The sequence below is a fragment of the Chiloscyllium punctatum genome, chromosome 1 (assembly GCF_047496795.1).
Source record: "Chiloscyllium punctatum isolate Juve2018m chromosome 1, sChiPun1.3, whole genome shotgun sequence".
Lineage (NCBI taxonomy): Eukaryota > Metazoa > Chordata > Chondrichthyes > Orectolobiformes > Hemiscylliidae > Chiloscyllium > Chiloscyllium punctatum.
Genome location: NC_092739.1, coordinates 91274685 through 91287636, shown reverse-complemented (window position 1 = coordinate 91287636; position 12952 = coordinate 91274685). Strand labels below are relative to the sequence as shown.

The 12952-nt window shown below is 43.0% G+C and overlaps 1 protein-coding gene across 4 annotated transcripts in view; it reads right to left on the bottom strand.

Annotated features, from left to right (window-relative positions):
* Nucleotides 1–8616: 8616 nt before the first annotated feature.
* Nucleotides 8617–12952, bottom strand: part of htr1aa (5-hydroxytryptamine (serotonin) receptor 1A a) — an 84436-nt gene continuing 80100 nt past the window's right edge. Inside the window, exons 1-3 of one of the 4 annotated variants that reach the window (XM_072570921.1) lie at nucleotides 12611–12780; nucleotides 11223–11421; nucleotides 8617–10926 (exon numbers count right to left, since the gene is read on the bottom strand). In XM_072570921.1, the coding sequence (XP_072427022.1) occupies nucleotides 9098–10315 (1218 nt within the window). In that variant the 5' untranslated portion in view covers nucleotides 10316–10926; nucleotides 11223–11421; nucleotides 12611–12780 and the 3' untranslated portion in view covers nucleotides 8617–9097. Of the gene's footprint in view, nucleotides 10927–11222; nucleotides 11422–12610; nucleotides 12781–12952 lie in introns of those variants that run through there. The other 3 variants (XM_072570940.1, XM_072570932.1, XM_072570910.1) reach the window with 3 other exon arrangements.

Sequence of the window (12952 nt, the reverse complement as noted above, 5' to 3'; positions counted from 1 at the left end):
GTTGAACAACCAATCTGACCATTCAGAATAGTGGAGGTGTCAAGAGCAATGCTACAGCAGTATAACTGAAGCTGATAGTGTACACATGGAGCCATTCTGTTTTCAGGTTATATCATTGTGGAACAGTAAATAGAAGACAAACAGACAAGGTCAAGCATATATTCTTGGGGGATTACATATATTATGATGGTGAGTGGAAAGAAAAGCCATTACCTGGCAATGACTAAATGGATAAAAAATGAACCTAGTGAGAGTAGTCTGACACAAGTAGATACAGGGTGAGGGGGCTAGAGGCAGATGTCAAAGGCTGTAGCCAGGTTGCAATGAGGAAGGATAGTTTTTTGTGGCCATAGTCACACAGGGTTCAATTTGTGATAATGATAAGGACAGTTTTAGTACTGCAGTGCAATCAGAATCCTAATTGCTGGGTTTTTAACTTGCTTTGAGGAAAGAGAAGTTTTGAGATTGAACCTTATTGAATTCTTTGAGGATGTGACAAAACACATTGATGAAGGGAGAACATTGGATGTGGTGTACATGGATTTCAGCAAGACATTTGATAGGGTTCCCCATGGTAGGCTCATTCAGAAAGTAAGGAGGTATGGGATACAGGGAAATTTGGCTGTCTGGATACAGAATTGGCTGGCCCATAGAAGACAAAGGGTGGTAGTAGATGGAAAGCATTTAAACTGGAGCTCGGTGACCAGTGGTGTTCCACAGGGATCTCTTCTGGGATCTTTGCACTTTGTCATTTTTATAAATGACTTGGATGAGGAAGTGGAAGGTTGGGTCAGCAAGTTTGCTGATGACATGAAGATTGGTGGAGTAGTGGATGGTGTGGAGGGTTGTTGGAGGTTGCTATAGGATATTGACAGGATGCAGAACTGGGCTGATAAGTAGCAGATGGAGTTCAACCTGGGAAAGTATTAAGTGATTCACTTTGGACAGTCAAATTTGAATGTAGGATACATGGTTAAAGGCAGGATTCTTGGCAGTTTGGAGGAACAGAGGGATCCTAACGTCCATTTACATAGATCCCTCAAAGTTGCCATCCAAGTTGATAGGGCTGTTAAGAAGACAAATGGTATATTGGCTTTCATTAGCAGGGGGATTGAGTTTAAGAACCACAAAGGTATACTGCAGCTCCATAGAGTCCTGGTTAGACCACATTTAGAATATTGTGTTCAGTTCTGGTCACCTCTTTATAGGAAAGGTGTGAAAGCTTTAGTGAGAATGCAGAGGAGATTTATCAGGATGTTGCCTGGACTGGAGGGCATGTCTTATGAAGAAACGTTGAGGGAGATAGGGCTTTTCTCATTGGAGTGAAGAAGGATAAGAGGTGACTTGGTAATGGTGTATAAGATGTTCCAAACTTCCAGCTCAGCACTGTCCCCATGACTTGTCCGGACTTGTCCTACCTGCCTATCTCCTTTTCCACCTATCCACTCCACCCTCTCCTCCCTGACCTATCACCTTCATCCCCTCCCCCACTCACCCATTGTACTCTATGCTACTTTCTCCCCACCCCCACCCTCTAGCTTATCTCTCCACGCTTCAGGCTCACTGCCTTTATTCCTGATGAAGGGCTTTTGCCCGAAACGTCGATTTCGAAGCTCCTTGGATGCTGCCTGAACTGCTGTGCTCTTCCAGCACCACTAATCCAGAAAGTGGTGTATAAGATGATGAGGCATAGATAGAGTGGATAGCCAGAGACATTTTCCCAGGGCAGAAATGGCTATCATGAGGGGCCATAATTTTAAGGGGACATGTCAGAGGGAGGTTCTTTACACAGAGTGTGCATAGAACATAGAACATAGAAAGGTACAGCACAGAACAGGTCCTTCGACCCACGATGTTTTGCCGAGGATTATTCCTAATCTAAAATAAAGTAACCTTACCTACACACCCCTCAATTCACTGCAGTCGCTTAAATGTCCCCAATGACTCTGCTTCCACCACCACTGCTGGCAATGCGTCCCATGCATTCACAACTCTCTGCGTAAAGAACCTTCCTCTGATGTCTCCTCTATACCTTCCTCCTAATTAAATAAAACTATGACCCCTCGTGCCAGTCAATCCTGCCCTGGGGAAAAGTCTCGGGCTATTGACTCTATCCATGCCTCTCATTACCTTGTATACCTTAATCAGGTCACCTCTCTTCCTCCTTTTTTTCCAGAGAGAGAAGTCCAAGCTTAGTCAATCTCTCTTTGTAAGACAAGCCCTCCAGTCCAGGCAGCATCCTGGTAAACCTTCTTTGCACCCTCTCCAAAGCCTCTGTATCTTTTGTATAATAGGGTGACCAGAACTAGACACAATATGCCAAGTGTGGTCTCACCAGGGACTTGTAGAGCTGCAGCAAAACCTTGTGGCTCTTAAACTCAATCCCCCTGTTAATGAAAGCCAGAACACCATATGCTTTCTTAACAACCCTATCCACTTGGGTGGCAACTTTGATGGATCTATGCACTTAAACACCAAGGTCTCTTTGTTCCTCCAAAATGCCAAGACTCCTGTCTTTAATCCTATATTCAGCATTCAAGTTCGATCTTCCAAAATGCATCGTTTTGCATTTATCCAGGTTGAACTCCATCTGCATTTCTCAGCCTAGCTCTGAATCCTGTCTATGTCGCGCTGCAGCCTGCAATGGGGAACCTTATCAAATGCCTTGTTGAAGTCCATATGCACCACATCGACTGCTCGCTCTTCGTCAACCTGTCTCATCACCTCCTCAAAGAACTCAATAAGATTTGTGAGTCATGACCTGCCCCTCACAAAGCCATGCTGATTGCCTTTAATCACATTATGCTTTTCTAAATACTCATAAATCCTATCCTTCAGAATTCTTTACAAAACCTTGCTGACCATAGGCGTAAGACTGACTGGTCAGGAATTGACAGGGATTTCCCTATTACCCTTCTTGAAAAAAGGAACAACATTTGCCTCTCCCCAGTCCTCTGGTACAAATCCTGTGGAGAGTGAGGAAGTAACTTAGCAACCTCCTTTCTCACTTCCCGGAGCAGCCCAGGATAAATCTGGTCTAGCCCTGGGGACTTATCAATCTCAATGTTTGCCAAAATTCCCAGCACATCAACGTCATCAATCTTGGTCTGTTCAAGCCTGTATCCCAGCTCCTCAATGTTCTCATTCACAACAAGGTCCCTTTCCTTAGTAAGAACTGAAGCAAAAAACTCACTTAGGGCTTCCCCTATCTGCTCAGACTTCACACACAAGGTCCCTATGCTATCCCTGACCGGCCCTACCTTCTCTCTGATCATTCTCTTATTCCTCACGTATGAGTAAAATGCCTTTGGGTTCTCCCTAATCCTTCCTGCCAAGCCCTTTTCATGCCGCTTCCTGGCTCTCCTCAGTCCATTTCTGAGCTCCTTTCTAGCAGGCCTGTAATCCTCTAAGGCTGTGCTAGATCCTTGCTTCCTCCACCTTACGTAAGCTGCCTTTTTCCTTTTGACAAGAAACTCCTCTGTTCTTGTCATCCAAGGCTCCTTAATCTTACCCCTTTTTCCTTGTCAGAGGAGCAAATTTGTGCATTACTTGTAACAACTGCTCCTTAAACAGTCTCCACATATCTGTTCTGCCCTTTCTGTGGAACAATTGCTCCCATTCTGTACTTCCCAACTCCTGTCTGATAGCGTCATAGCTTCCTTTTTCCCAGCTAAGTATCTTCCCTTGGTAACTGCTCCTTTCCCTCTCTAAGGCTATGGTAAATGTGAGGCAGTTGAGGTCACTGTTACCAAAATGTTCTCCCACCGCAAGATCTGACACCTGTCCTGGCTCATTGCCGAGCACCAAATCCAAAATGGCCTCTCCCCTCATTGGTCTGTCTACATACTGAGTAAGGAAACCCTCCTGAACACATCTGATAAAAAAACAGTTCCATCAAAACCATCTGCACTAAGGAGGCTCCAGTCAATATTGGGAAAATTGAAGTCATCCATAACAACAACCCTGCTACATCTGCATTTTGCCAAAATCTGCCAGCCTATGAGTTCTTCAATCTCCCTACTGCTATTAGGGGGTCTGTACAACACCCCCAATGAGTTGGCTGCTCTCTTGCTGTTCCTAACTTCCACCCATACTGACTCAGTAGACAAACCTTCCTCAACAACCTTTGTTTCTGTAACTGTGATGTACTCTCTGATTAGCAATGCTACATCCCCTCTTCTTTTTCCACCCTCCCTGTTCTTTTTAAACGTTCTAAACACTGGAACACCAAGCAACCATTCCTGCCCCTGTGAAACCCACGTCTCCGTTATGGCTACATCGTAGTCCCAAGTACTGATCCATGCTCTCAGTTCATCATTCTTATTTCTGACACTCCTTGTGCTAAAGTAGACACACTTTAACAGATCCATTTGTTTCATCATGTGAAAGACCTTCCTGATAGATTCACACATCCTGTCACTGCCCCATCTACAGCTACCCCCCCTCTCAGATATATGGCTCTGGTCCCCACTCCCTTGCCAAACTAGTTTAAACCCTCCCGAACCACATGAACAAAACTCCCACCGAGGACATCTGTGTCCCTCCAGTTCAGGTGCAACCCATCCTTCATGTACCGGTCCCACCTTCCCCAGAAGGCATCACAATGGTCTAAGTATTTGAAGTCCTCCCTCCTGCCCCAGCCTTGCAGCCATGTGTTAAGCTGCACTCACCGACTGTTCCTCACCGCACTGTCTCATGGCACCGGTAACAAACCTGAGACTCTACTCGTCCTGCTCTTCAGCTTCCAACCTAGCTCTCTATAGTCACTTTTCCGATCCTCAATTCCTTTCCTGGCTATATCATTTCCTGGCCAATATGTACCACGATTTCTGGCATGGAATGTACTGCCAGCGTTGGTAGTGCAGTCAGATACATTAGAGACATTTAAGTGACTCTTGGATAAGCCTATGGATAAAAGTACAATGAAGGGTATATAGGTTAATTTGATCTTAGATTAGGATAAAAAGATCGGCACAACATTGAGTGCCGACAGGCCTGTCCCGTGCTGTATTGTTTTATGTTCTATGTTCTATGAGATGGCTGGTAATTTATAAAGAGTCTGGAGTTAATGTGGTTCAAGACAAGTTTATGTACCAAGAGAATTAATAGAGAGTGTAAAGTGTTCCCATATGAAAAAGCTGAGGAGGAAAATTTTGCATTCTTTTAAACAAAAAAAAGCAGATGAAGTTCCACATCTATGAGAAGAGCAGAGTTATTGAATTGAATTGTATTTGTATTATTTGTATTATTCCAGCAAAAAACTAGAACTGGCAGCATGGACCAAAGTGCCTTCATCTGTGCTGCAAAAGTTTCTTTGAAATCAAGGCATACTACCAACAAAGGTCTAATCATCATTTTCAATTACACCTTCCCCTTCTTGGGTTAAATGGTATTCTTCAGCACTAGTGACAGTTGTGGGTTAAAAGACAACAAATTTGTTTTTCTTCATTAATATTTTACTGTGAGCAATGATACTAGATTAAGAATTTTATCACATTTTAACTATTGACAGATTTATAAATCTAATAATTGGTTGGATAGGTTAATCAATAGTCATAGTCAGTGCATGCATTGGATTTCTTATTTGACTATCAAAATAGAGAATGCTATGGGACGAGATCACTTGATTCTGATTGAACTAATCAGGAAGTCATGCAAAATGTTCCATTTCCTTCAAAACAGTTATTTTAACGTATGCCATGGCTTCTAAACTACATATATTCAAAACTGCAAAGTATAAATATGATTGTTTTTATTGTACTGTTCATCATATTATTCTAGACGTGTTTGTCCCTTAGAACTTGAAATTGATGCCCTTGAAATATAAACACAAATTGAAATTGGAAGAGCACTTCAGTATGTCTGGAATAAACAGGAAAGGAAATCATGGAGAGTTAATATGTTTGTCAGAGATTTTGAGCTCCTTCCAAAAGCTATTTCAAGGATATGTGCTCCTAAAGCTGGCACTTGGTTGTTTTATATATTTGTATATACACACATCATATGTATATTTCCAGTTAAGTACATTTTCGCTGAATCAATCATGAATGACATTCACTTCACAAGTGTCATTCAATGACCATTTCCAATGAAAGATGATCTAATCATTGTCCCCTTGACATGCAATGGGCATTGCCATCACTGAAACCCCACTATCAACATCCTAAAGGGTTACCATTGACCAAAAACTGAACTGGATTTGCCGTATAAATACAGTGGTTACAACTCATCTCCTGATTCCCCAGATTCTGTCCACCATCTACAAGGCACAAGCCAGGAATGTAATTGTACACTTGCCTGGATGGATGAAACTTGAATAACATACAAGAAGCTTGGCATCATCCTGGACAAAGTAGCCCATTTGAGTGACAAGCTAACCATAACTTTCAACATCAATTCCCTTCATCATTGATGTACAGTAGCAGCAGTGTGTACCAAGACAAACTGCAAAAACTCACCAAACCTGCTTTGGCAGCACTTTCCAAAGGCATGACTTCTAATACTGAGAACAAGGGCATTGGATGCATGGAAACACCACAAGCAGACATTCCTCCTCCAAGTCACTCCCCATCCTGTTATCACCCTCACTATTGTGAGTCAAAATGCTGGAACTGCATCCCTATAAGCACAGTGAGTGAGCCTGCAGTGGTTCCAAAATGCAGTTCAATTAGAGCCTGCCAATAAATGCCCATATCTTGGGAACAAAGCAACAAAACATATCATAGAATCCCTGCAGTGTGGAACAGGCCCTTTGGCCCAACAAATGCACACTGACCTTCCAAAGAGTAACCCACCCAGACTCATTCCCCTACTACTTTACATTTACCCCTGATTAATGCACCTAACCTACACAACCCTGAACACCATGGACAATTTAGCCTGGCCAAATCACCCTGAGCTGCACTTCTTTGTGATTGTGGGAGGAAACCCACTCAGACAAAGGGAGAATGTGCAAACTCCGCACAGGCAGGAATTGAACCCAGGTCCCTAGCGTTGGGAGCCACCTTCCACCCCAAAATATCAATGTTTTCCTGGGAAACACAAAACCGATGTTCCCTGAACAGTATTAATGTCAATGTTTTCCCAGTGCCCTGGCCCCGGAATCAGTCTACCTGTGTGATACCCACCACCCCGGTGGGGATGAAGAATAACAGAAATTATTTGAGGTACCACCATTTGCCAGCAATATGGGGTCCCTGATCCTCTGTGACTTCTCCATGCTCATTCCTGCGGGTGGTTATCTGATGCCAACATATGAATAGCTTCTCTATGTCACGATAGTCTCTGGGTTGAACCAATTTATCATTCCAAACTACACAACCACTTGCACGGACCCAGTTTGCTGTCGGTTTCCCCGCGCTATTTCTGTAGCATGGCTCCAAGGAAAACAACAGCAGGTTTACAGTAAAAGAACTGCGGGTGCTGGAAATCAGAAACAAATTGCTGGAAAAGCTCAGCAAGTCTGGCAACATCTGAGGAGAGACATCAGAATTAAAGGTTTTGGGTCCAGCGACCCTCCGAAAGGTTTTTCAATCCCTCCTGCCAACATGTGTCAGACGGACCTATACGGGCACTGACTTGGGAGCCAGAAGAATCGCAGTCTGGAGGGGTGGGCAACTTGGTGAAATCGGTGCAATCCGAATCTCCGGCTACATCCGCTCCATTACTGGAGCGATTTTCAAATCCCAAAGGGCATCTCTCCCGCAAAGGAAAGGTGCCAATGAGGAACCAGCTGGAACCAGCTTCCAGCCTCTGGGCATCTCCGGTATCCCCTCGCGGGGTAACGGGGGGGGGGGGGGGGGGGTGTAGGAGAAACTCTGGTCGCCCCGATGAACAGTGAACTGGAAAGGACGTGAGGAAGCGAATACACAAAGTTCCTGCGACTTCCTGACAAAACTTCACTCTCAGCTACCAATCCCCTGGAATAAAGCTAGGGAAAAAAAAGCTGGAGAAACTCAGCAGGTCTGGCATCATCTGTGGAGTGAAAAATAGAGTTTCCAGTCTGATATGACTGTACTTCAAGCTGAGTTTCTCCAGCGTTGTCCGCTTTAATTTCAGATTTCCAGCCTCAAACGTTTTGCTTGTACTATCAATATCCTTGAATCGGTCACTTTGTTTTTAAAGCATCAAAATATTACAGGATCGTTTTCTGTGTGGCCTGTTAAGTTGCTGACCCATGTATTGTATTTTAATGTATCATTCATAAAGATATTAACTTCAGTTCTTAGAATTACAATGAGACGAATTAGAGCCAACAAAAATGCATGTTTTGATTACAGTGTGACCCTTTTTCACTGTCGACTATCTCATATTGCATTGGGAGTTACAGGTAAAACAGCGTTGTATCTCACTGGGACACTAACACAAGCAGTTTCTGCTGCCAGAAATTCCTTCATTAGCTCAGTGGAATACATTTATTTTCTGCAAACACCAGTTTAGCATTTTATGGAAATGCAAATATGTTTCAAAGCAAAGTTGGCGGGAGACCCAGATGAACCTGTACAAAGCATCGTCCAGTTGTACCTGAACCGTGGGCCAATTCAATAAATACAAGCAGGCTTTAGTTCTTTATCAGACAACTTTTATTTTTATCTAAAATGATAGTAACTTCACCGATTGCGAACCATCACAGGGCCAAATCTGCAATTTTGCAAATTACCAAAGTAAAGACAAGCAGAAAACCTCAACACACAGTGTAGAACTGCTATATGGGTTGTGAGACTAAGCACATCTAGTGAAGCCAACACTTAGTTTCCTTGGGTAAGTGGTGCAATTATCCTCTGACGCACTGGACTTCTCTACAATGTCCAGTTTTTTTTATTAAACCGCAGAACAACGCAGTCACTTTTGAACTACAATCAGAGACAATACGGTTAGTGAAGTAAGTTAACACTGAATCGGGGTAGATTTTCTTTCCTAATGGAAAATGTTGTTCAAAGCTGCCTACAGAAAGCCTTTCTGTTACAGGATGAATCCACTTGCCCTCATGTCACAATTGCAAATTAAAGTGAATATTGAAAGTCAACACATGCTAACATTTTTTTTCACGTTAAATGTATCGCAATAATGAATTACGATAGTCAAAATAATAATTGGATCATTGTCTGCAGAACTTGCATTTGATAATTTTCTTGAAAGCAGTTTGGAAATCCTTATTGAAATAAGCATATATGATGGGGTTGAGGAGTGAATTGGAGTAGCCTTGCCAATTAATGACAGAATGGAGCCAGGTTGGCATATAGCATTGGTGTCCACAAAATGGCAACACAAGGGCTACAATGAAAAATGGCAACCAGCAGAAGATAAAAGTGCCCATAATGATACCCAGCGTTTTCACCGTCTTCCTCTCCCGGGCGAGAGCCACCTTTCTCTTCGCTTCAATGTTCTTATCATTCCGAGCTTCAAAGCAGGATGGGGATTGGCTGTTGGTGTTGTTGGGCAGTTGGAGGTGACTTTTGGAGTTCTGCTGAACTTCGATCACTTCCAGAGCCGAGCCCTGCTCTCCATGTCGGATTGCCCCGTTGGCACAGGAGGGTTTGGGCTCCACGCTCCTCTTCCAATTCTTGCTGTTCTCGCCGTTGCTTTTCTTTTGGAAAGGGGCGGGAGAGACATTCAGGCAAGTGTCTGCGACTTTTTGCTTCTCGGTTTTCTTCACGGTCTTGCGGATGCGGAACCTGGCGGCTTTGAATATTCGCCCGTACAGAACTAACATCAATATCAGGGGGATGTAAAAAGCGCCGAAGGTGGAGTAAATGGTATAGCCGGGGTCCTGGCTAATCCTACAGGCATCGGGGTCAGCTCTATCTTCGGGGGTTCTCCAGCCCAACATGGGCGGGATTGAAATTAAAAAGCCGATCAACCACGTTAGGCTGATCAGAACAGCCGCTCGTCTGGGAGTCCTCTTGTTGACATAGTCTATTGGGTCTGTAATAGCCCAGTACCTGTCCAGAGCAATAGCGCAAAGGTGCAGGATAGAGGATGTACAACACAACACATCTAAAGAGATAAAAATATCACAGGTTACCTGTCCCAGGGTCCACTTATTCAGAACTTGGTGCAAAGCGGCCATGGGCAGTACTAACACCGAGACCATCAGGTCTGTAACAGCCAGTGAGCCTATCAAATAGTTGGCCACATTTTGGAGAGAGCGCTCCAGCGCTATAGCTGCGATCACACAAGTATTTCCAATGATGGAGCACAGGATCATAGTCCCAATGAAGAATGAAGTTACCACCTGATAAGTCAGCGTCACCTCTGAGAAGTTTGTCTGGTTTTCCTGGGAGTAGGAAAAATTGCTGTTGTTAAACCTTTCCATTCCGAGAGCACGGAGGAGCGGGTTTGAGGGAGTAGGAGAGAAGTTGTGTCAATCCAATAGACTCCAAATTCCAGCAACGTTACATTATTGAGAGGAAAAATGTAGCCCTGTCGCTACATTCCTTCGTTCTGTAAATCGTTGGCTTTTCTTTCAACGCATGGTGTTTGAATGAATGAATATATACTGCCGCCGTCCAGGATACGTCAGATAGCTAATAGTTGTCTGTAAGTGTGTCTTCCCATGCTGATGATCAAGCTGATGTCTGTGTATGCAGCAACAGCTAGGACAACAGCTACACTTGCATTCTTCGCTCCCTTTTTATTTTGCTTCTTCTACTTTGAGAGACAGGTTTTCTGATTTCTCCCAGCCAAGGTGGATATGCACCCCCCCCCGCCCCACCCCCACCGCTGTGCTTGGAGCAGTTCTGACTCTCGGATCAATAACGCAGGCGGAACTGGGGCATTACCTTACGTCTCTGACCGTTTTCCCTGCGTGTCTTGCCCAACGTGATGACACTGAAAAGGAAATGTGCCCATTACTTTGTCCCAGAGGGAATGCCGAGAGTCCATTCGGTCTCCACCGTGTGGGGGCGTTCGCTTTTGCGGTATGTTCTGTACCAGAGGAAAAGACACACACAAAAAAAACACGAGAAATGAAATACTGGCTGCAAAAAGTTTAAAGCAGTTAAACAAATCTTCATGGTACAGGTGGATAAACATTTGAACAATTGTATGGTGATAAACATTGGATAGATATTTATTCAACTTAATCACCCCTAAACTATTTTCCATAACTTTTTAAAAGAGCGTTCTCCCTCAAACTGCTGCGACAGCAAAGAGGAAAAGGATGCATTGTAAAAGGAGATTGGCACAATGTCTTTCTGTGGGACAACTTTAATAATACTCACCAGGAGGCAGGATTTGGCTGTCGGAATCCAATATATAATATCATTGAAATTATTAATCCATTGCAATGCTGCTTCTCAAGGCGTTGGATTTGTGCAAGGGATTTACTTCCATTCTTGCTGAAAACAATAAGCTCTGAAAGATCACTTCAAACGCTGGATGAGTAACTCTTTTGCTTAAATGCCGAAATGGAAAAAAAACCTACAATTTTAATTTATAAGTTTTTTTTGTAATAATGATACAAATGAGAATGACATTCCCAATTGATCCTTCCCTCTCCCCCCCACCCCTCAACACACACAATCGTTTCAGCACCATGGATGGCTCCTCGTGCAAAGGAGATCTACTGCCACCTAGAGAGCACTAACTCGAACTTCCCCCATTAAACAGGACAATCAAATCAGTCCAAATGATACACAAGCAGTTTTCTCTCAAATTAAATTAGTGAATATTGTCCATTTGTTCAATGTTACTGAGGTCCGATGTGATTTTCTTAATTCAACGAATCTTGAAGTTCACTGAAACTGATCTGTAAAATGCCATTCATTTCTTCCGTTAGATTATAACAACTTTTCGGACATTATTTTCGTAATTTAAATAATCAGAAGGTACATATAATATTCTTTAGGTTGTTTCTGGTTTAATGAAATGGAATTGAGGATATTTCAACGGTTGTGAATTTTCGTTTCCACAGTTGACCTGCATGCTGTCAGCACGTCTATGGGAGTGAGCGGATTGAGTTTATTTATTTACAGTTTAGAGTTATTTTATTCAAATAATCTATTATTCAACAAAAAAACTATACATTGGAGTCGATCAATCTACGTCCATTAAATTAGTGTTTAGTAAAATATGTCCGAATATTTTGTTGCCTTGTCGAGATAGCCCGAATTGATTTTTTTCCATCAGAAACGTTTTGATAAAGCTTGATCACAAACTTCTTAATGTATCTGCTTGATAGGAAATGTATTTGCATTATTTACTTGGTTCACACCCATCCTTAGATGCTATAATTGAGTGTCATAGCTGGACACTGCCTGGTGTGTGTTTCAATTTAGTGAAAAATCAAACAAAAGAAATATTCGAATCTCCAGGCGCTTCGCCCGGAATCTCGCAGCAGAAGCGCCGATTGATTCTGGGGTAAACCCCATCCACCAGCCGGAAAGGTATTGGGGGATGGTGGGAGCTGGGAGGAGAGAGAGACGTAATGAGGTAGAAAGATAGGCTCGGGCAACAAAGGAACTAAAATCACCTCGTAATAGCTGTCATATTTTAAAAAGCTGACGAGCTCGTCTAACCACGGAGATTGTGACTGCCCTTCCACCAAAGCCGAGGATCATAACTCGAAAGAAGCAAGGAAAAAGAAGATTGCTTTTTCTGCCAACTTTACCTTATTTCCGAGCTGCAATCTCCTTTCTTCGTTTGTGGAAGTTCCTGATGCAGAACCAACCACATCCTGCTCCAGGTGTATTGTTGTGATATCCCTGCTCTTATATCCAAGGGAATGATGTTTAATGGGCAGTGCTCTTAACGTCCGGGTACTGTATATTTTATGCAGAAAGTACTTTTATACACTAAACTCAGAAATTATCACAGTTAAAGTATAATTGTCTCTGAATGTCATTATGAATTAAAACCAATTAGAAAATAAAAGTTTGCCCAGATCAAACCAGTAATCTTTCAATATGAATGCTTTATGTTCTCATTGAACACTCTCTTTAGCATCCTTAAC